General features: G+C 37.0%; 1 protein-coding gene across 8 annotated transcripts in view; it reads right to left on the reverse strand.

Annotated features, from left to right (window-relative positions):
- The window catches only part of HERC2 (HECT and RLD domain containing E3 ubiquitin protein ligase 2), a 237320-nt gene that overhangs the window by 65499 nt on the left and 147462 nt on the right, over positions 1-24359 (reverse strand). For all 8 annotated transcript variants that reach the window (XM_047735659.1, XM_047735658.1, XM_047735652.1 and 5 more), the window contains 14 exons: positions 24199-24324; positions 22462-22570; positions 22189-22328; positions 13231-13421; positions 12403-12508; positions 12226-12317; positions 8734-8909; positions 5340-5451; positions 3769-3850; positions 3526-3669; positions 1949-2039; positions 1262-1439; positions 995-1076; positions 741-912 (listed from right to left, as the gene is read on the reverse strand). In XM_047735659.1, coding sequence (XP_047591615.1) covers positions 741-912; positions 995-1076; positions 1262-1439; positions 1949-2039; positions 3526-3669; positions 3769-3850; positions 5340-5451; positions 8734-8909; positions 12226-12317; positions 12403-12508; positions 13231-13421; positions 22189-22328; positions 22462-22570; positions 24199-24324 — 1801 coding nt within the window. The remainder of the gene's footprint in view (positions 1-740; positions 913-994; positions 1077-1261; positions 1440-1948; positions 2040-3525; positions 3670-3768; positions 3851-5339; positions 5452-8733; positions 8910-12225; positions 12318-12402; positions 12509-13230; positions 13422-22188; positions 22329-22461; positions 22571-24198; positions 24325-24359) is intronic.

Here is a 24359-nt window from a genome sequence, read left to right on the forward strand (position 1 = left end):
AAGAAACCTTCTACATAAATCTCACCTAAACAGGGAAGACAACAAGCTGGGCTAAAATTTCTCTAGTCTTCATTTCCAAATGACCCAGTTACAAGAAAAATTTCTTATTATAATACTGTCACTAATCCCAACTTGAAATAAATAAAAGAAAAAAGATGCTGGATGTAAGAAAATGAAGGTTTGAGGCACCTGGGTGGCTCAGTTGTTAGGTGTCTGCCTTCAGCTCAGGTTATGATCCCAGGATCCTGGGATCGAGCACTGCATCAGGCTCCCTGCTTGGCGGGGAGCCTGCTTCTTCCTCTCCCACTCCCCCTGCTATGTTCCTGCTCTCATTGTCTCTCTCTCTTCATTTTTTTCTTTTTTAAAGATTTTATTTATATTAAAAAAAAAGATTTTATTTATTTATTTGACAGAGAGACAGAGATCACAAGTAGGCAGAAAGGCAGGCAGAGAGAGAGAGAAGCAGGCTCCCCACTGAGCAGGGATCCTGCTTTGGGACTCGATCCCAAGACCCTGAGATCATAACCTGAGCTGAAGGCAGAGGCTTAACCCACTGAGCCACCCAGGCGCCCCTCTCTCTCTTTCTAATAAATAAACAGAATCTTGAAAAAGAAAGAAAGAAAAGAAAAGAAAATGAAGGTTTAACCATCCCTGCCGGGGGGGATGGGATACAGGGCAGAAGCCCACCACTGTCTCACATGGACACATACACACTGATGGGTGACAGAGAGTTTACATACCATGTCCACACCACTCCTGACTTGGTGAGAGCCAAAGAGAACTGAGCTCCGCATTCGATCTGACACACTCCCTGTCCATTCAGTCTCTCAATGTTCTGGGGAATATTACAGCCTTCACTTCCTCCCCGGCCCAGTTTTCCAAAGTCACCATCACCCCAGGAAAATACTAAACCTAGGTTTAAAAAATGCATACTTCAGGCCAGTGCTTCATGATGTTCCTAACCACCCAGATACAGAGTCAGGTAGGAGCTTACCTTCATCAGTCAGAGCCAGGGTCTGTGCATCTCTACTTCCACATGCAACCTGGATTACTCTGTGACCAAGAAGGACTTTCACCTACTCAATTACAAATTTAAAAACAGAATCAAGCACAGGCACTGAGAAAACAAGGGAAATTTTTTCCACAGACTGAAAGCCAATAATGCACATGTCTTTATGAACTTTCCTAGACTCGAAGCTTATCTTCGTTGAAATCAGCAGATGGTAAGCTTTCTGTAAGCAACAAAAATGTGTATAATCACCATTTTGGGCTTCAGTTGTGTGGTATTATCCCCATGTCCCAACCGGCCGTACTCTCCAAGGCCCCAGGTGTATAGCTCCCCACTGGATGTGAGGGCTGCGCTATGTGAGCTCCCACAGGCAATATCCCGGATACGCTTGGTTTTCAAGGCCTCAATAAGCCGTGGCTTGTCACAGTTCCTAAAACAAGATTAAATAATATTCCCTAAAATCAATCCAGTCATTTTTAAAAGAGAAAAAAAGGACATCTACACCGGTCCACAGTTAGTCAAAACAACATCTGCAGATCAACTTAACTATCAAACATTAAAACAGATCATGTGAGGCCAAATCACATTCATAGATATATTTTTTTAAAGATTTTATTTATTTATTTGATAGACAGAGATCACAAGTAGGCAGAGAGGCAGTCAGAGAGAAGAGGAAGCAGGCCCCCCGCCGAGCAGAGAGCCCGATGCGGGGCTCGATCCCAGGACCCTGGGATCATGACCTGAGCCGAAGGCAGAGGCTTTAATCCACTGAGCCACCCAGGCGCCCCCATTCATAGATATTTTTAACAGATATATTTTTAGGTTCCATTTTCAAAAATGACCTATCCTATTTAATTTTCTGAAAAATAACTACCAAAAAGATAATCACTATTATCAGTAACCTCGTCTTATTAGCAATAATGAAGAAAATATTCTTACATTCTGCTGAAGTGTCCAAGTTTGCCATCGTCACCTTCGCCCCAGGAAAACACTTTCCCATCTACAGTTAAAGCCGTAGCATGGCGGCCACCTGCAACATTCACACAGATATGTGCTGTCAAATATAGTTTACAAAAAGTTGACAGCATTATTACTTTACTCTGCCTGGCATGCAGCATTTGCTCAATGAATATGTGTTCAACAAATGAGTAGATAGGATCAGCATTTCAGGACGACAAATACATAAAGTCAGTGAACGTTTAGTAAACTACAAAGTTTAAATCCTAGAATGAATTTTACTCGTAAAGAGGCAGCAAAATAATGCCATGTTTAATAACGGGGTTCCTGTTACGTTAAATATATAAAAGATAAAAATTCAGACAGAAAAAAAGTAAAAATAAGTACATTTATGACTAGGCAAATTATCAAATACACTGGCAATTAAGCTTTAGAGAAATGTACACCAACTGTGGAGTTATTTAAGCAAAAGCGCCATCAATCACAATTAATGCATTATACCCATTCTTTCATGGTCATGCTCTTCCCCAGTGTAGGCCATTCTTCCAGCCCATCTAGTCTGCCCTAAGACACTATCTTTATTGGCATTTTCTCTCTGCCACCTGTGTCCCTGCCAACTCCTGGGCTCTCAGTCCCCCAAATCATTCATTCTCCCCTGTTCTTTACAAGAGAACCCACACTAATGAGAGTAACAATGTGTTCAGCTAAAAACTCCCTTGCCCAGAAAGGATGGTGACTGAGATCCAACAGAAGTGAGCTAGGCTTCCTAAAAAGTCCCTTAAAGGGGCTAAGTGGGCTGAGGAAACATCTATGATTACCTAGACAGAGCTGCATGGCCATCTTTCAACAAAGGTAGAAAAAAACACCAAATGGCGCTTGTGTTCTTCATGGGCACAGAGCCACCGTACTAGTCCAGGAGCCCACCCCCAGAATTTTACAAAGAAGAAAAGTAAAAATTCTATCTTGCTCAAGCCTCTACTGTTTAGACCTGCTTTTATATGGGGTTAAACCTAAACCTACTCAGTGCAGACGTGAAATGAGTTTTATACCTAATTTAGTTCCATTCTTCAGAGGCTGAGCATAGTGCTTCGAAATAATTCTCAGTAAAGGTTCCCTAAACTGAGAGAGGGTGATTTTTTTTTCAAAGGATCTTTCTTATCACTGAGGTTCACAGACACTCGGGAAATCTGATGAAAGTTACAGGCTCTTTCCCCAGAAAAATAACACATATATAAGCAAGGAACATGATGATTTCAAAAATGCCATCAACCAGAGACCACAGCTCTGAGACTGAAAATCCATACCTTGGAGAGGGGTAGTCCCCATCACACACCTGGAATGCCAACAACTACTGATCTCTAGAAAGCCTCGTGTGGCAACAATAATTAAATTCTAGACCACTTGGAGATTTACATTATCCAACTTTTATTCTTAATAATTAAGTAAACTTGAAAAAGAATATAAAGGCACCCTAGAGAAAATTATCTAAAGGCTACAATTATTTGCAGAGCATGAGCAACAGGTTTATCTGCATATGAGTGCCAACTCTGGCCTGGTACCTGAATGAACAGCCACCTTCTTGACCACATAACTGCTAAGAGCTGTGATCTGCCGAGGAATGGGCACAGTCCCACTAGAGATGCCCAATCCCAGTCGGCCATTTGTAGCTTCTCCACAGGCATATACCTTCCCTTCCACAGTCACTGCAAAGAACAAGAGAAAGGACAAGACTCACTTCTCACAACATGTTTTTGGTGGTAAGCATAATTTATAAAAAATTTTTAGTATAAGAATAATCATACCTGCAAACAAACTTTTAGAACCACCAGCCACCTGTACCACATTCAAAGCAGACAGTGTCTCAGAGAACGAAGGAACCTTTATCTAGAACAGGATTTTATTTTTTAAGTGAAAGAAGGAAAAAGATCATTTTATTTATGTTTTTAGAATTACAAGTAACCTTATTACAAGGAATATATAAGGAATTACCATTAATTTACATGGTTATATTAACCAAAGAAGTTCTTTTCTCTTAGAGATACACTAAAGTAGTCTAAGGATGAAATAATATATTGAGTTGTACTTTGGGGGGGAGGGATGTAAAATTAATTAATTAATTAATTAATTAAAGACAAAAATGTGACTCTCTACTGTTAACTGTTGAAGCTGGTACAGTAACATGAGGACTCAGGTCCCTAGTCTTTCTACCTGCTATGTTTAAACAGCTCCATAATAAAAGGTGAAAAATAAAACATACATAATGTAAAGATATAACCAAGCATCTAGTAAACTACATTTTATTTCAGGTGTTGTCCTACTCATTCTTATTGATTCTGACATTTCTAAGAAATTATATACTTCAATTTCCCATTATAGATGGGTGTGACTTAATTTAAAATTCATAAAATCCTTGTCTAAGAAACCCTTTATGATTCCTAGAAATTATCAGATAGTCACTACTACATACAAGAAAGAATCATCATCCCAACCACAGAACGCCAAATCTATCCTTCATGTGTAAACTCCAACAAAGGGCCATGTGCCTCAGGATCACCCAGGCAGCCCCGCACTATCACAACTGAGACTCCAGACCTTACTGCCCCCTACCCACCTCCAAATGGAGTCTAGGGGCCTTAAAACATAAATGCATTCAAGGCTGTTCAAATAAAGATGAAAATTTGTTGTACTTGAAAGGAGAGACTTAAATGAGTTCTAACTTTCCTTCTCAGCTTCTCAGCAATGCAGATAATAAGGGTGGGTGAAGTCTCACAGAATACTAAAAGGAAGCAGAGACACTTACTGAAGAGAAACTGTGTCCAGGCACTAAAACTTGGAGGAATTTGTTTTGTGGCACCTCAGTAAAGAGACACTAAGTAACATAACGGATACTGAATTCAACACTGGTTCAAATGCATCATTTGTTGTATCTACTCTTTAAATGATATCTTGCCCATCTTCATACCACCATGACATTTTTTACACTTTATTCTGTTCGTGGTAAGCAAAAGAGCTTACTGTACTGATGGCAAAATAAATATAATTAAAGTCTATAATTTTCATCTATATGCTTGTCAAATCTTTTCAAAAGTGCATTTTGTAGTTTATAGAACAACAATAATACAACATCTAAAATGCACTATTTTCCAAGGACAGAGGCTTTAACTGAAACTAAATTTGATAATGTCTGCAAGTTCAAATTAAGAATTTCTACAGAAAAATCAATTTAAAAAACAACTTACAGAAGGTAAACCATCATAAAAACCTTAAAGAGGTCTGATTATTATTAAGCCTCTCGAGAACAAAGGCACCAGCAAAGCTCCTTCTCAATCATGTGATTACAGGTGACATAGAAGAAGGGTTGGGGGGTGGATACCTTAGAGCCCTTCAGGCCGCCCAGCTGGTCCTTGTCATTAAGTCCCCAAACAAACACTTTGGTTCTTATCGTAGCTGCTGATTCCAGCCCTGCAGCCTTCTTTCTAATAAGGCTAACCAAACAAAAAAGACAGAAATAGAGGTCATTCAACATAAAAATATTTTTTTTTTTAACAAAAAGGAAAGCAACCTCAAGCAAGCAAAGTTTACAGAATACTATCAAAAACTCTAAAAGTTTTAATATAATGAAACCTCAAGTAAATACACAAGTTAGTGTACCAGAGGGTCAAAATTTCTAGATACCAGCATGCTACCTTTTAATACTAAAATTTAACTCTAGCCTTGTTTTTGGTGGAGACCATTCTATGACAGACTGCACAGCTCTTTTCTTCTTATACACCAAGCTGAACACCACAGCTGTTTTACTGATTTATAGATATTTCCACCCAATGCGTCAAAACATAGCTACTATAGATGTTAAATGCAGAGAACACTGATTAAATGGCCGTAGGACTCATCACTGGACCTGGCATTTTGGCAATGTCCTTACCTAAACATCTGGTCATTTTTTTCCCTCATACGAACTAATAAAATAGATACAACCATACAATTTTTGAGGTACTCTAACATAGATATATGCCCCAAAGCAAAATGCAATTTTCTTCCTTCACACCCTCTGCCCACCATATAGGCCAGCTGGGCTAGATGTCCCTTACTTCCTTTCTCTCCTGAGAGGCCTGCCTCACACCCCAAGGCTTCTGAAGCATAGCTCTGGCAGCTGGCTCCCACTACCTTGCTCATTCCATCTCCTGACCTGCCCTCAATGGACTAGAAGTTTAATCAACAGAGCACTCTAATTCTTGAACTTGAGACCACCAAGTACATGGGACAGTGTTAGATTTTCTTGATTGTTAGTCAGTGCCAGGTACTAAGGAACCTGTATTTGATTTTGTTTGCTTTTGTTCTATTTTTATAAACTAGAATGAACAACTAAAGGCTCCAGAGTCTAGGTTCTAGATAGGTAAGATTTTTTAACATATTATATAATAATAAATATTTACTTTAAGGGATAAAAATCTTATGATTTGGGGATTCAAATGTAGGAAAATCCTTTCATCTGATACCAGGCACAAGAGAGCAAGTATATGTATACTGTAATTACAGAGCTTCCTCTGCTTATAATAATATTTTACCTAAATAAACTCATTACAAATTGAAAATATCATAAAGTGAAATGTATTTTAAAACTACACCTAACCCACTCAACACCATAGCTTAGCCCTGCCCACCTTGAACATGCTGAGAACACTTACATTACTCTACAGTTGGACAAAATCATCTAACACAAACCTATTTCATAAATAAGCATTGAATATAGCATGTAATTTCTTGAATACTATCCTGAGAGACGGTATGGTATGAGTACAGAATGGCTGTAATAAGTATATTGGTTATTTACCCTTGTGATTGCAGGACGGGAGATATATAGCTCACGGCTGCTGTCCAGTATTATAAGAGAGGATTGTACCACAGATTGCACGGATTTTTCAGGCAAAGATCAAAATTCAAAGTTCAGTTTCTATGGAATGGGTATTACTTTTGTAACTATTGTAAAGTCAAAAACTTGCAAGTCAAATAAATTGCGGACTATCTATACTTGACATATCTTGTAACACATTTCTGGTCAAAAATATGTATGGGAAACCAAGACTTATATTCAAGATACATAGTGACTGGTACCATGTAATTATTAACCAGTCAGAACAGAGGCCAGCGGGTAGTCAGTGTGGGCATACCCCAGTTGTACATGTGCTCTGCGGGAGACTGTATTTGGACAACTTACTCACGCTGAAATTATTAGCTAATAAATATCTGACAAGAAAAGGAAAACATTACATTCAAATATCTAGAATTCTTTTGTTAATGTATTCAATTACATAAAAATTTAATCAATGAGTAAACCTCAAACTTTTTACACTTGATCTTAGTCAAAAGGCCAAAAAGTGATTTTTTTGCTTATCTCATACATACATGTATTTACGTATTTGTCCAAATCATTTTCGTAGTTAACAAGAACATGCAAACCTATAATCCTTTCTCTTGAAAATCTCAATGATTCATTTAAGTGAACTGGTATTTTCCTTCCTTACTTAATGTATATAGGTACTATCAGTTTAAATTATAACATATAATACAACATATATTCTAGATGAAGTAATGTTACATATACTATTTTCTTTTCAGTTCCAGTGCGAAGTTTCCAAAATAAATCAGGACTGCATCCAAACCCAAACTCACAGAACCATAGAATAACCTGATTTATTATCTTAGTTGTCACCCATTCATGACTAAGAAAATGTGCTTTAATAGCAGTGAGAGGCAGAGCTCCTATTTCTAAAAGAAAGACGACTTACATCACATTCTAGAAAGCCCTTAGTGCAAAGGGCAGTGGTCAGAAGAACTCAGCGAGCATGGTACCTGCCTCCTTCATGTATCTACAAGTACCAGGCTATACCAACAGGACAACAGAAACACACATAAACTAATTTTGCATACCCTTTGACTTACCAATTTACTTTTTAGCAATTTATCTAGGAAAATACAACTTATCTGAGGAAAGAGATTATCTATGTTGTTTTCTGCTGGGACATGAACAAGGCTCAGAACAATCCCCTGCACATACCAGTCCTCCATAAACATCTTAGATTAAAAAAAGCAAATGTGCAGAAACCTGGCAGGTATCTTCCTTCATCCTTGGTATATGTTATTGTCCTGCAAAAAACACCTTTTCCTGCCCACCTGATTTTGAAAACTCTGACTTTTCCTGAAAGTATGCCTTTAAAGGGTGTTTTCCTTGTCCTCCTGACAAATCAACGCTCTTTGGCAGGTTCTCAAAAGACTGTGCACTTCTCCTCCACACACTTTCCATAGTCATAAAGCCACTCTGATGTGTGTGAGTTTGTCTTATTTTATTGTGCATATTCACTACAGCATTCAAAGGATGGGAAACAGGGCTTAGCCCACAACAGGTATTCAATAAATAGATGGTGAAGGAATAAATACGGTAATAGTTGTCACTACAGTACTCTTGCAAAATACTGAATTGAGTAAATAAATGAGAACATAAGACGAAATACTGCGCTCAATAAAATTACATGACAAAAGACTAATGACAGATATTTTGGAGATGAATGCTGCTCACAGCTGCGCAATAATGTGAATGTACTTAATACCACAGAACTAGACATTTAAAAATAGTTAAGAGGATATGTTTTATGTTGAATGTATTTTATCATAATAAAACTACTCTCGTTATGAAATACACTCTTATTAAATATTTACTTTTAAAAGTGAGAATTTTGGAATGAGCACCACCAATAACAAATGGCTCTAACCTCCCACTATTGCCTTTTTCGTCTTCTTCCTCTTCATTATCCGAGGCTAAGAAAGGAACTGCTGCCAAATCTTCCTCCTCTGCACGGATCCGTCCCAGCAGGATAAGACCATGGATTTTACAATCAATTCCTGAGCTCCTGCACTGCTTTATAGCAATTTCAATATACCTGTGATACTAGACACAAAAACAGTAAACTACAGACTTTTTAGAATCAAATACATGAGATCCTTAAACTGGAAACCAGCATATTTGAGACATGGAATGTGTGGAAAGTCTTTTATTTAAATTCTGGAAATAGCAAGCAAGTTAGGCAAAATTAATACAGTCACGATTGAGTACAGACTGAAAGAACTCATTAATCACCAAGTAGGTCTATCCAAGGCATGGGACTCACACTGATTTTCTGACTAAAATGAAACAGTATGATAGTTTTACTGAATGACTGCAAACTTTTCTGTCTTAAAGCTTTCTTGAGGGGTGCCTGGGTGGTTCAGTCCCTTAAGCATTTGTCTCTTGATTTCAGCTCAGGTCATTATCTCAGGATACTGAGATTAAGCCCCACATTGGGCTCTGCACTGCAGTGGGATTCTCTCCCTTTTCCCAAGCCTGCTTAGGATTCTCTCTCTTTTACCCTCTGCCCTTGCCTGGCTCCCCACTTGCATGCACACGCACATGGGCCCTCTCTTCCTCTCTCTCTTGAGAAAAGAAAAAAAGAAAAAAAAAGCTTTCTTGAATCAAGATGTATTAGGAAAGAGATTAAATGTCAGGTAGTTCAGAGCCTTCATAATTTTTAAAATAAAAATATTCAAATATATATAAATTAGAGATAATCATTCAAAGAGCCCAGCAACACTATTACCAAGTTTCAAGTTATAAACATATAAGCAATTGTATTCATATTTGGATCATATTAAGAAATTATATTAAGAAAATTCCAGACAGCGGGGTGCCTGGGTGGCTCAGTTGTTAAGCATTTGCCTTTGGCTCAGGTCATGATTCCAGGGTCCTGGGATTGAGCCCCGCATCGAGCTCCCTGCTAGGCGGGGAGCCTGCTTCTTCCTCTCCCACTCCCCCTGCTTATGTTCCCTCTCTCTGTGTCTCTCTGTCAAATAAAAAAAAATCTTAAAAAAAAAAAGAAAAAAGAAAATTCCAGGCAGCATGTTGTTTCAAAACTTCAGTAGCTATCACTGAAGTATAGGCATTTAAAAAATATATATATCCACATTACTATTATCATAGCTAAAGGAAAATTTCTTATATCATCTAATATGCTATCAGTAATTAACTTTTGTGATCATCTTATAAACATTTTTCTACAGTTGGCTTGTTCAAATCAGGATCCAAATAGGATGCAACCTCTCCCTGTTATACCTTTTACACTGAATTGTTAAAGTTGTTTCTTTGCCCTACAGAACGCCCAACATCCTGTACTGGGCATTTATAGTAGTCCTCTATTCCTGCATGTCCTGTAAACAGAGTGATGCAGCAGGAACCACACATACTTCCAGCAACTTCTTATTGCCTGAACTGGACTTGCTCAAACCTCAAGCTCTATCACCTATGATCTCACAGGAAGCACATGTGGAAGAAAGCCATTGAGATGCAAAAGACAAATTAAAAAATGAAAAATTCTACAGGAAAAGGAGACCCAGTTTCCTTCTTTAGCAAGGAAAAAAACAAGAGAATTAAGACTTAAATGAAGTACAAAGTGCAGGCACATAAACCAACTACAAAAAGATATTTATGGGATAACTGGGAAAATGTAAACACTGGCTGGATATTATATGATTATTAAAGAATAACCATTAGGTGTGATAATAGTATTGTGGTTACATTTTTTAAGTCCTTGTTACAGATTAATATTGAAGTATACATTATGGATAAGGTCATAACTCGGACTTGCTTTTAAACATTCTAGGAATTTAAAAAATGGGGGACATGAAAGGAGACAATGAAACACAACTGACAAAAATGTTGATAACTGCTGAAGATGGGCCAGAGGTTTGTGGAGGATTTCTATTTTTTATTATGTTAGAAAATTACCATAATGGGTCATTTTTATGGCAAAGACAATCCTAGAATGTCCACTGGCTTCCCAAGAATGATAATATTCTAGTTCTTAAATTGGTTAGAATGATGGAGAGTGGGTCATGAGTTTTCCAATTACTCACAGTCCTTCATATTTTTCACATGTGTCATCTATATAACTTTATACTTATCAAATATTATGTAACAAATTGTTCTGAATTGAAAATTTTTTGGACTATAATATACCTTTTATGAATAATAATCTCAGCTAGTTACTGATTTAATTAACTCTAGTTATTGATTTAAAGTATAAAAATATTCAGGAGTATAATTAAGACTTTAGACAAGCTGTTTTCAGTTGCCTAGCAATGAGTTAACAATAAAATGGATTAAAATTCAATATTATCTTTTTTCAGAAAAACTCTTGTATTATCTTCCATTTTAATAATTTGCCAGTGTATTCATTTATTAACACCCCTGGTATTAATTGGTATGTAAAAAAAAATAGATATTTACCATTCACCATTCATTTAAGAATGAATGGTATCCCAAAATTCTTTTTATTGAAGATTAGAAATAAAGGCCAGATCATCAGTTCTTGGACCTGGGAAAGGAGTTGGTATATTCCCATAGACTGGACACAAGTTACAAACCCATGAACAAATTAACCTAATGGCTATGTATCAGCTTCTTTTAAGTAACACACTGGCACCACCTTGAACTTGTCTACCTCTATGTGGGCAGACTAATAATAACAATAATAATAATAATAATAAATGGTGAACTACATTTAATAATTTTAAAATACTCACTTATAAAAAACTTTAGATGAGTAAGAGTCAATTATCTAATACCTTTATCCATTATAATTATACCAATTAAATAAGTTCATGAGACAACAGTATAGGTAGTATTATTTTAAGTATATTTAATTTATTAAAATAGTGTTGACATCTATGTAGAAAAATTTATAGGAAGATCTAAGAGACAGTCTCACTGCTGTGTAATATAAAAGTACTACATAAAAGAACCTTCAATGATTCAGCATTTTCAAGATTTACAATAAACTTGTATTCATTTTGAAAGATTACCTTATAAACCATCAAAATAAATCAATAGCTCAGCACTTGATGCCAACAGGTATGAAAACAAAAAAGCAATTTCAGTGTCATTTATGCAGTTAGAAAAAAAAACCCTCACACATTAACAGATACATAATGAAAACAATTTGGATCTAAAGAACAATCTAAGGTGCCTAGTAACAACTTTTTCTAGGAGTTTTATTCTCACTTCTTAGTTAAGATAGTGAAGATGAAACTTTTTTTTTCCTTTTCAAGCTGATCTGATAAACAGCAAATTCAAGTTGTATACCTGTCAAATTTTAAAACAGAATTACTTAATTCAGGGGGAAAATAGGCTCCCTGTTAATATAGAGACAGTCAAAAAAGTCATCTCCTCTTACCTCTGTGCAGTCATTCAGAAGGGACACTGTGGTATCAGTGGGGTTAATATTGATTGTCTTTAGTTCAATTAGATTATTTAGGGAGTTTCCACCTAAAGGGAAGAAGGGGGATAAAAGAATCAGACAAAGGAGTTTTTACCATATGAGAGAAGTTACTGAGTAAACTCATTCAATTACCTGACACCACCACTAGGGAAGGCATGTAGCTACTGTCCGCGGGATCCACTATCATTTTTAATCTATGAACAAGAACATCTGGGAAAATCTCCAAACGAATCCAATGCTTTAAGAAAACACCACAACAACAAAAATGTATTATCAGTTAACAGAATTCAGCCATATTTTAGCTGTTAAAATAGTGTCACTAAAGCTTGAATCTACATAAGATTTTCTAAAATATATGATACGGCCTGAGAGAGAGGAGTATTCTACTCCACTATTTACTTGTTTATTAAAAGAAAGTCTCACTTGAAACCCCGGAAATGATTTATTTATAGACTCCTGATCTAGGGTGGTCCATTAACACCCATTAAGGAGCGGGTTATAGAAAACACTATAGATGGAAAAATAGATGGAAAAATAGCCCCTCTTTCCAAGTCTGACCACGAGTTCAGGTGATGGGCACCCACACTTGAATGCAATTACGATAACATTTGAAGAGCAACACCTATATGTTCAGATTTATTAGAAAAACTGTTCACCAGAAGCAGAATCTGAACTCATCCATTTTATGTGGGAGAGTAACAAAAATACAGGACCCTATTACACCCTCTATCAAGTGGTAAGTTAGATAAAATCTATCACATACATCATTTAAAGTCTCTGACAATAAAAAATGGATCGTGTATTACTCAGCAGCTATAAAAATAATTATGAACTAAAATATAAAATCAGTACTGACAGGTGCCATCCCAATATAACTTAGTAGGTTTTTCAAAGTTGAAGCTTAAAAGGTAAAGCCGTCTAAATAAAAGCATTTCTGGAAATGTCCCCATGGCACACTACCTTTCCTTGTGAACCAGATGACTGCCAGCAGGGCTCACTGCCATCAATAAGACGAGAAGCCTGGTTCACAGAGGATGACACATTCAGGCTCTTTACCATCCGGGACCAGCTGTCCAGGAGCATTCCTGGCTGACTGCTATGACAACGCTTCAGCTGTTTTCCAGAACGGCCACAAAATATTGCAGACTGTCCTATTTAATGGTAATGGAACAGTGTTAACACATGTAAGGTAAAGCCTTCCCAACCAAGGGGCGCCTGGATGGCTCAGTGGGTCAAGCCTCTGCCTCCGGCTCTGGTCAAGATCTCATCAGGGTCCTGGGATCAAGCCCCGAATCGGGCTCTCTGCTCAGCGGGGAGCCTGCTTCCCCCTCTGTCTCTGCCTGCCTCTCTGCCTACTTGTGATCTCTCTGTCAAATAAATAAATAAAATCTTAAAAAAAAAAAAAATGAAATGAAATGAAAAGAAAACCTTCCTAACCAAGAAATAAAGAATACTACATAGTGATGAGCTTCTTGCTTCAAGAAAATAGTAAGTTCTCAAATTAAAAGAAACTAACAGGGGTGACTGGGTGGCTCAGTCGGTTCAGGAAATCTTGATTTCAGCTCAGGTCATAGTCTCAAGGTCATGAGATCGAGCCCTGTGTCAGGCTCCATGCTGGGTGTGGAGCTTGCTTAAGATTCCCTCTCTCCCTCTCTTCTGCACCAGCTGGCTCACTCACTCTCAAATAAATAAATGTAACTAATAAATACCTAAAACAGCTTCAGAAAGCCCAATGTATTTTATACCAATTTATGAAATGAAGCTCATATAATGTTGTGATTTATTCTATCTGACTCTCAAGTAACAACAGAGTGATATATTTCCAGATGGAAGGGTACACAGAAGCTGAGGTGGGGGAGGTGTAGAGTTCAGTAACAGTGCTAACAAAAAACATTCTCATTAAAAATGCTGTTTCAGGGGCACCTCGGTGGCTCAGTCTGCTAAACATCCGACTCTTCATTTCTGCTCAGGTCATGATCTCAGGGCCGTGGGACAGAACCCCACGCTCAGCAGGGAGTCTGCTTGGGATTCTCTCTTTTTCTCTCTCTCCCTCCTGGCTCACTTGCACACAAGCATGTGCCCTTTCTCTCTCTCTCTCTCTCTCTCTAATAAATAAATAGAATCTTTTAAAAAAAATGCTGTTACAGGGGCACCTGGGTGGCTCAGTGGGTTAAGCCTCTGCCTTCGGCACGGGTCATGATCCCAGGATCCTGGGATCGAGCCCCACATTGGGCTCTCTGCTCAGCAGGGAGCCTGCTTCCCCCGCTCTCTCTGCTGCCTCTCTGCCTACTTGTGATCTCTGTCAAATAAAATCTTTAAAAAAAAAAAAAAGTGTTACAAATGCAAAGCAAAAACCAATCTGTAGAGTTTCTACTTCCATGAATGGTGAATCTGGAAATTCACCTAGCCTTCCCATTGAGGACAACTAGAAGAGGCAGACAAAACATTTAAAGATGAATAAATCTTGAAAGTATCAGAAATAACAAGATGGCAAAGAATTATGAGGCCAGAATCTGAAGAAAGCTAAGATGAATAAAGAGGTCCAGATGAGCAATGCCACATATCTGAGGCTACTCTTCCCTGATGGTAACTGTCAGCAAGAAAAGCCTCCCAAAAAAAAGAAAACAAAAAAAAACAAAACAAAACAAACTACTCTGAAAGGCTGGGGGGGAGGGGGGACCAAGAAATGGAGTTCAGAGCCTACCAAAAGAGAAGGACAGAGCCATAAAAAACCCCATACTTTGGGTTGGGATCCCAATAGGAAAAACCTCAACAGGAAGGGTTAACTATGCAGTGCTGTTTTTACAGATTATAGCTTAGCATGGAATCATCTAAGTCAATGAAACTGGACTGAGAGGAACCCAGATAATTACTTACCCCAACTACCTAGAAGACCAACCCTCCCTCCTCCAATCTCTGGAGAATAATATCATCTTGGGCCTCAAATGGATTCAAGAAATAATTCTGTAAATATAATGTCTAGTACATAATGGCATATGAGACTAGAAAACATGACTAAAAAAAGTACCAGCAATAACAGACAATTGAAAAAGATCCACTGAGTCTCCAGATATTAGAGCTGTAATATACATGTTTTAAAACCACCATACTTAGTTATGTTTGAAAAGATAAGACACTGAGTATTTCAGAAGAGAATTAGAAACTATTTTTAAAAACAGGAAGATTAAAGCTATTAAATATAGTAATTAAAATTAAGAATTCAATGAATAGGTTTACTAGCAGACTAGACTCAGATGAAAAGAGAATTACTAAACAATATTTAGAATGAAAAACCAAGGAGCAAAAGCTTAGAAAACATAAATGAGAAGGTGAAAGACTTACAGGATACAGAGAAGGTCTGACACAGGTGAGAGAAGTCCCCAAAATAGAAGAGATAATAGGACACAGACAATATTGGAAGAAATACTGACTGACTGAAAAATTTCCAAAACTAGCAAAAGATATCAAGCCACAGATTTACAAAGTCCTGCTTTGAAAGTTGCTGAGAGTAGATCTTAAATATTCTTACTTACCCAACACACACACACACACACACACACACACACACAGGTAATTATGTGAGGTGATGGATTTGTTAACCAACCAACTAACCTCATTGTGGTAATTATTTTGCAAAATATATATACCAAATCATTACACTGCACATCTTAAGCTTACACAATGTCATATGTCAATTAATAAAGAAAATAAAAATAACGAGTCCTGCTAACCCCAAAGAAGATAAATAAAAAACACATTTCTATGCACATGTAAAATTTGTGTAAGATAAAAACAAAAAAAAAAAGTATCTCAAAAACAGAGGAAATACAAAAATCGATCGGCTTTAATAGAACAATAACTATACTTACAGCTGACTTCAACAGAAATAAAGTGAATTTCAATGGAATACTATTTTTTAAAAAATATTTTATTTACTTATTTGACAGAGAGAGAGAGATATCACAAGTAGGCAGAGAGGCAGGCAGAGAGAGGGGGAAGCAGTCTCCCTGCTGAGCAGAGAGCCCGATGCAGGGCTCTATCCCAAGACCCTGAGATCATGACCTGAGCTGAAGACAGAGGCTTAACCCACTGAGCCACCCAGGTGCCCCTGGAACACTATTTTTAAAGAAAATTCCTGCCAAAAATATTTTTCTAAAATGAAGAAGAAATAAGACATTTCAGACACACAAAAATGTAATTCATAACCACAGAGACGCATTAAGGAAACTATTAAGGTCTATTCTTCAGGTAAAAGAAAAATGATGACAGATAAAAAATGAAAGCTAGAGGAAAAAAATGAAAAAGTATGTGAAAAAAAACTAAATAAATACTGGCTATATACAATAGCAATACTATGTCTTATATGGTTAAAATGTGTATGTATAAAATTGTAAAACACAATAAAAACATGATTCTTTTTAAGTTTTTATTTATTTATTTGAGAGAGAGAGAGAGAGTGAGAGAGAGCATGAGAGGGGAGCAGGTCAGAGGGAGAAGCAGACTCCCAATGGAGCTGGGAGCCCCATGCAGGACTCGATCCTGCGACTCCAGGATCATGGCCTGAGCTGAAGGCAGTTGCTTAACCCACTGAGCCACCCAGGTGCCCTAAAAATATGATAATTTAAATCAGAATTGTGGAGACCAAGAATAATTAAGGCCACCCCACCTCAGGTTTAGCCTTAGCATAAGTACAGCCATCTTAGCTCCGGCAGCCATTCCAGACTCCTGCGCCCAAGTGTTGAACTTTCCCCTACTTTACTTTAGTTCCAGAAACCCCCACCCTCCTTTAGTAAACAGGAAGCCCCACCCTGCTTTGGTTCCAGAAACCCCCACCCTGCTTTAGTAAAGGAATCCCCGCCCTGCTTTAGTAACAGGAACCCATAAATACCCCTGCCTTAACTAAGCTTGGGGTCCAAGTCCCTGCTCCGCTGAGTCGGGTATACTTGGCCCCAAGCATAAGCTTGTCAAATAAACCCTCATGTGATTGCATCGGTGTTGGCTCCTTGGTGGTCTCTCCAATGTGACTACCGGGCATAACAGAATGAGGCTAGATAAAGTTAAAGGGATCTAAAGTCCTTGCATTGCTTAGGAGAGAGTAAAATTACTAAATAATATTAGATTTTGAGAAGTCAAAATAGATTTTTTAATATTCTAACTACTAATACTGTAAGTGTGCAAACATATACACTTATATAGATGAAATATATACTAAGAATGTGTGTAACTTTAAGCCAAAAAGGGGAGGGCGGGTGTTAATAAAAAAAAAAAAATCAGTCCAAAGAAAGATAGAATATAGAAAGAGGAACAGAGAAGAGGAGGGACAAATAAAAAACACTGAGAAGTGGTCATTGTAAATAAAAATACAACAGCAATTGCCTTAAGTACCTAAATGATCCATATAAAAGACAAACATCATCATATTGGAATTTTAAAAAACTATTTACAACTTATAAGAAATATATCAAAAATATAGGAACACAGAATGGTTCAGAGTGAAAAGCCAGAAAGAGATACACCAAGGGGCGCCTGGGTGGCTCAATCTTTTAAGTGTCCAACTCACTCTTGATTTTGGCTCAGGTCTCCATCTCAGGGTCCTGGAATTAAGCCCAGTGTCAGGCGCTGGGCTCAGCAGGGAGTCTGCTTCAGATTTTCTCTAATTCTCCCTCTGTCCCTCCCCCTTCACATGTGCTCCCTTCTCTTTCTCTGTTTCTCTCTCTCAAATAAATAAATCTTTAAAAATAGTATAAATAAAGATACACTAAGCAAACACTAACTTTGCCACAGAACTGCAATAGATAATTTTTTAGGTGCACATAAAACATTTATAAAATCCTATCATATACTAAGTTATATGATCACACACAAGTTTCAAAAACTGTCAAAGGTCAATCAGGATACATACTCTGAATACAATGCAGAAACCAGTAAAAATACTGAAATGTTTGAAAACTTGAAAACTATACAATACAAAATAATACCAAAAAATACAAAAAATAATAAAATACAAAAAATCCCATTATTTTTATATATAATTAAGTATATAATTAAAAAATAATTTAAAAACTACTTTGAAATAAATAATGAACTATCACTATACAGCAGTATTGCAGGATACAGATTAAGCCTTGCTTAAAAGCAAATCTAAAATTTTTTTAAGATTCTATATTAGAAAAGACAGAGTGAGAAAATGAGATAAGCATTAATCTCAAGAAGATGAGGGAATCAACCTAAATCCAAATTCCACAGGAAAAAGAAAGAAATAATAAAGATATGAGAAATGGCAAAAAAGCGAAAACTTGTCTCTTTGAAAAGACTAATTAAACTAGGGGCACCTGGGTGGCTCAGTGGGTTAAAGCCTCTACCTCCGGCTCAGGACATGATCCCAGGGTCCTGGGATCGAGCCCCACATCGGGCTCTCTGCTCAGCAGGGAGCCTGTTTCCTCCTCTCTCTCTGCCTGCCTCTCTGACTACATGTGATCTCTCTGTCTCTGTCAAATAAATAAATAAATAAAATTTTTTTTAAAGATTTTATTTATTTATTTGAGAGAGAGACAGTGAGAGAGAGCATGAGCAAGGAGAAGGTCAGAGGGAGAAGCAGACTCCCCATGGAGCTGGGAGCCCGATGTGGGACTCGATCCCGGGACTCCGGGATCATGACCTGAGCCGAAGGCAGTCATCCAACCAACTGAGCCACCCAGGCGTCCCAATAAATAAAAATTTTTAAAAAGACTAATTAAACTGATAAACCCATGGCAGTCCAATCAAGACAATAAAATAAATTACTCTAAGTTAGTCTTGAAAGGTAGATAATTCTAGATTCTACAAGTCACCCACATAAGAAAATAATACAAATTAGAACTAGATAGGAACTTTCTCAACATGAGAAAGTCTATTTATGAAAAACCCACAGCTGGGCTGCCTGGGTGGCTCAGTGGGTTAAGCCTCTGCCTTCAGCTCAGGTCATGATCTCAGGATCCTGGGATCGAGTCCCACATCGGGCTCTCTGCTAGGCTGGGAGCCTGCTTCCTCCTCTCTCTCGCTCTGCTTGTGATCTCTCTCTGTCAAATAAATAAAATCTTAAAAAAAATAAAATAAATAAAAAAAATAAACCCACAGCTAACCTTATACTCAATAGTGAAAGAGTAAAAGCTTTTCCCCTACATTCAGGAGCAAGACAAGGATACCCACCCTTTCTACTTCTATTCCACTTAGTCCTGGAAGAACTAGCTAAAGGAGGAAAAAGTAATATAAGGCATCCAAATTTGAGAAGCAAAACCATCTTGATTCATAGATAATGTGATCTTATATGTGGAAAACCCAAAGGAAACCACACACAAAAAAACTGTAGGAGACAATATATAAAACTCAGCCAAGTTGCTGGATATTAATTCAACATACAAAATGTGTTCAAAGTATAGTGTATATTTCCATATACTAGCAACAAACATTCCAAAAGGGAAATTAAGAATTCCATTTAATATGGCATAAAAAAGGGGTGCCTGGTGGCTCAGATGGTTAAGTGTCTGCCTTCAGCTCAGGTCATGATCCCCACGTCCTGGGATAGAGCCCAGCTTTGGGCACCCTGCTCAGTGGGGAGCCTGCTTCTCCCTCTCCTTGCAGCTCCCCTTGCTTGTGCTCTCTCTCTCTGTCAAATAAATAAATAAATAAAATCTTTACAATAAAAAGTATGGCATAAAAAGTACTTAGAAATAAATTTAATCAAGAAGCCACAGGACTTGAATACTGAAAAATCAAAAAACATTGCTGAATGAAAAATTGCTGAAAGGTCTAAGTAAACAGAAAGCACATCCCTTGTGCATGGACTGGAAGACTTAGTATTATTAAAATGACAATTATGCCCAAATCAATACACAAATTTAGTGTAATTCCTATAAAACAACTGCTTACCAAAGTACAAAAATTGATCCCCACATTTATATTGAATTTCAAAGGATACCAAATAGTCAAATCAATCTTGTAAAACAAGAACACATTTGGAAGATTCACACTTCCCAATAAACCAAAACTTACTAGAAAGCTAACATAATCACAATGTATGGTTTACTACTGAAATGAGGATAGGCAAATAGACAAATAGAACAGAACCGGGAGCCTAAAAATAAACTCTCACATCAAGGATCAACTGATTTTCAAAAAGGGTGCCAAGACTATTCATTGGTGAAAGGGCAGTCTTTTCGATAAGTAGTAATGGGAAACCAGAAGCACACATGTAAAAGAATGAAATTGAACTCTTAACTATACCATGTACAAAAATTAACTCAAAATGGATCAAAACCTAAGTTCAAGAGCTAAAACTATACCCTCTTTGAAAGAAAAACAGGTGCTAGACTTCAGGACTTTTGAGTTAGCAATGTACACTGAAAGCAAATACGTCACCAAATGCACAGGCAACAAAAGAAACAATAGATTAAATGGACTTCATTAAAATTAAAAACTTATGCATCATTGAATCCCATCAAGAAAGTGAAAAGACAACCCAAAGAATGGGATGAGGTATTTGCAAATCTCCTGATAGGGTTCAATTTGCAGAATATTTAAAAATTCTTTTTTTCTTTTTTTTTTTTTTTTAAGATTTTATTCATTCCTTTGAGAGACAGTGCACGTGAGAGAGCACAAGCCCAAGGAGCAGCAGACTCCCCACTGAGCGGGGGCAGGAGGTGAGGAAGAGGACATGACAGGTGACCTAAGCCAGCCAAAGGCAGGTAAGTAAGTGAGCCACCCAAGGCGCCTCTTAAGGAATTTCTAAGACTCAACATCAAAAGTTTAAAAATGGGCAAAGGACTTTAAAAGACCTATCCCCCCAAAAGATACACAAATGGCCAAAATGACATGAAAAGAGGTTCAATGTCATTTGTCATTAGGGAAACTGAAATGAAAATCACAAGATAATACTTCTCACCCATTAGAATGACTGAAATTTTAAAAAAATGAAACATAACAAGAGTTGGTGAGGACATGGGGAAATTGGAACCCTTATATACTGCTCGTGGGAGTGTTCACTTTGGCAGCACATATACTGCTGGTGGGAATATAAAATGTTTTCCACTGTGGAAAACATTTTGGAGTTTCCCCAAAGAACTACCATATGACCCCATAATTTCACTCCTAATTTTAAAAATAAGAACTCAAACAGATCTGTACACCAATGTTCACACTAACATTATTCATAATAGCTGAAAGGTAGAAATGATCCAAATGTCCATTAATAGATGAATAAACAAGATGTGGTATATATGAAATATTACTCAGCCATAAAAAAAAATGAAGTTCTGACACATGCTACCACCTGGAAAAAACCCTGGAAACATAATCCTAAGTAAAATAAGCCAGACACAAAAAGGAGAATTTTGGTTCCACCTATACGTGGTACCTGGTGTCATCAAATTCAAGGAAACAGGAAGCCGATTCCCAGGGACTGGGGGGCGGGAAGAATGAGGAATTATCACTTAATGGTACAGAGTTTCTGTTTGGAGTGGTGAAAAGTTTTGGAAATAGACAGTGGAGATGGCTGTGCAACATTCTCTGAATTGTATACTTCAAAGAGATTAAAATGGCAAATTTTATGTTGTACATATTCTGCCACAATAAAGATATACATCTATCCAATGCCACACTCCATGCAACAAAACATTAGTTTCTTGAGACCCTTTTAATGTTATTTATGGAAATAGAAGCAAACAAACCCCGTTATTCTAGTTCCTGTAGTCCCTCATTGCTTGAAAAAAAAAGATAGCAAGTTTTCAAGTATGTGCACCTTTCTTCTTTCACTGCATATACTGTGCAGTTTTCACCACATGAAGATGAACTTTAAAGAGCAAACTAAATAACACATGTGTGCACAATAATGATTTCATTAATAATATTTTAATGAAAATGAGCATAACCATTAAATCATACCTGGTTCATTTATTCTGCCAAATGTATGCCTAGTGTTGTGTTTTCTGGTCTTGAAACATGTTTCACAAAAATCAAAGTCATCACAGTTTCTGCATTTGAATCTAGATCCATTGATAGGAAACATCTGACAGCCATCACACCTATTTGTAAAACAACCATTGGGTTGACAAGAAAAAGATAATGTCATTTATTAAATTAAGGCAATTTATTAAATTTAATTCCAAAGAAAACTATTCCTCCCAAACAAATCCAGCAATATGAAAATTAACTCACGTAACCCCAGGATGAACACTAGGCACCAACTCCATTTCTGACAACAGCCCAGTCCAGTGAGACTGCTGAGGAAAGTCGACAATGACATCTTTTCCATTGGCACTGAAAGCTAGGACACAATAGAAATTGCTGAAACATCTTGGTCGCCAATAAAAACCTACTGTTAAAATTTAAACTATACCTAATCATGTGATAATTATACTGTAGCTATTTATGTTTTTCAAAGAAAGCTTCTCTTTGAGAGACACATACTAAGATACTTATGGATGAACAAACACATGATGTATTTTGATTAGCTTCAAAATAATCAAGGGAGGGAATCATGGATGAAACAACTTTGGCCAGGGGTTGACAACTATTACAGCCAGGTGATGGACACAAGGAGGTTCATTATGCTATATTCCCTACCCTTGCATATGTTTGAAATTTTCCACAATAAGTTTGTTTCTTTGATTTTAATTACATCAAGTCAAAAACTCCATTTAGTATCTTAGGAAATACAATTCACAATAATAATGTTAAAAGATCTCTTGTCCTTTGGTGAGAATACTTTGCTACTCAGACATTAGATTCTGAACCAAGTTCTTATTTTTAAAATTTATCTGTGTTTTGACTTACAAAGCTTTTAAGAACTTCTTAAGTAAAGAAAAATGTTAAACTAAAGTAAAATGTTAAATAAACTATTTGTTCTTACGTAACCTGAGACATTCTAACACTCCCACACACTGGGGAAGCACCACCATTATAGCCATTTCTAATCTAAGCTTTTCAATAGTAAGAGAGTTTTGTATAAGGTTCAAACATAAACGAAACAGATCTCTTTATGGCCTTAAAAGACTTTAAAGATAAAATAAAATCACATGCATTTTTAATTACTTCTCATGCAATTGTTAAAATGGACATAGGATACCTTTTAAAGTATACCATGTGTTTGATTTGAAATCTCAATAATATCACTTTAAATATAAACTGAAAAGAATTTTATGTTTCCAGTCCTTAACTCACATCATTTGCACAGTTCCATTTCTTAAATTTAGTCCTAAATTTTATTATAGCAGAGAGAGAGAGAGAAATAGTCCCCAACTGAGGGAGTTGGCCAGACACTCACATACAGGCCGTTTGGCAGAATGACAGAACAAGTTTACACAACACCAACATAAACAAGTTTCCCCTGTAACTGTGATAAATCAAGACAAAAGCAAAACCACTCTTTAGTCAGTCTGATCAAGTTCAAATCTAATCCAAACCACAAACACGACCAGACACCCTCCCCAACCCCCCACTTCTCACATCCTGGTTAGTATGAACAACTGCTTCCTTGCCAATCACTAACTCCATCCTAGCTCCATTTTTTTCCTGTTTTATAGATTAATATTTATTAAGACACCCATTCTTAGAATTATCCCACTCCTTTGAAACCTTCCCAAAATATCCAACACAAACCCCATTCATTGTCTTTTGTTATACCCACTTATGTAGACACCCCATTTTCCAGGGCATGCATCCTCCTCAGTGGTAATGAGTTAATAAACCTGACTCTGTTCAACTACAGGAGTGTTCCTGGTCTAGAGAGCACTGACAAACAAAAAAAAAAAAAAAAAAAAAAAAAAATCTATTCATATATCATAGACTTTCTTCATACTTGTTTTTCTTGCCCTTGAATGAAAAAAAAATCACTTTATTACATTAGCTGATGAAAAACTAACATCTGGAATTTTGCTGTATGGATTATATTACCTTTCACAACCCCCACACTTTGATGAGTCACAGATCCCCACTTGTATTTTGGTGTGGTGACTGAGGCTTTGACACGAACTTTATCACCAATCTTTATGTGAGAAGGAGAACTTGGTGGAGGGTAGCCTAGAGATTACAATAATAAGTGAACCATAGTTAGT

Source organism: Lutra lutra, chromosome 7 (assembly GCF_902655055.1).
Source record: "Lutra lutra chromosome 7, mLutLut1.2, whole genome shotgun sequence".
Lineage (NCBI taxonomy): Eukaryota > Metazoa > Chordata > Mammalia > Carnivora > Mustelidae > Lutra > Lutra lutra.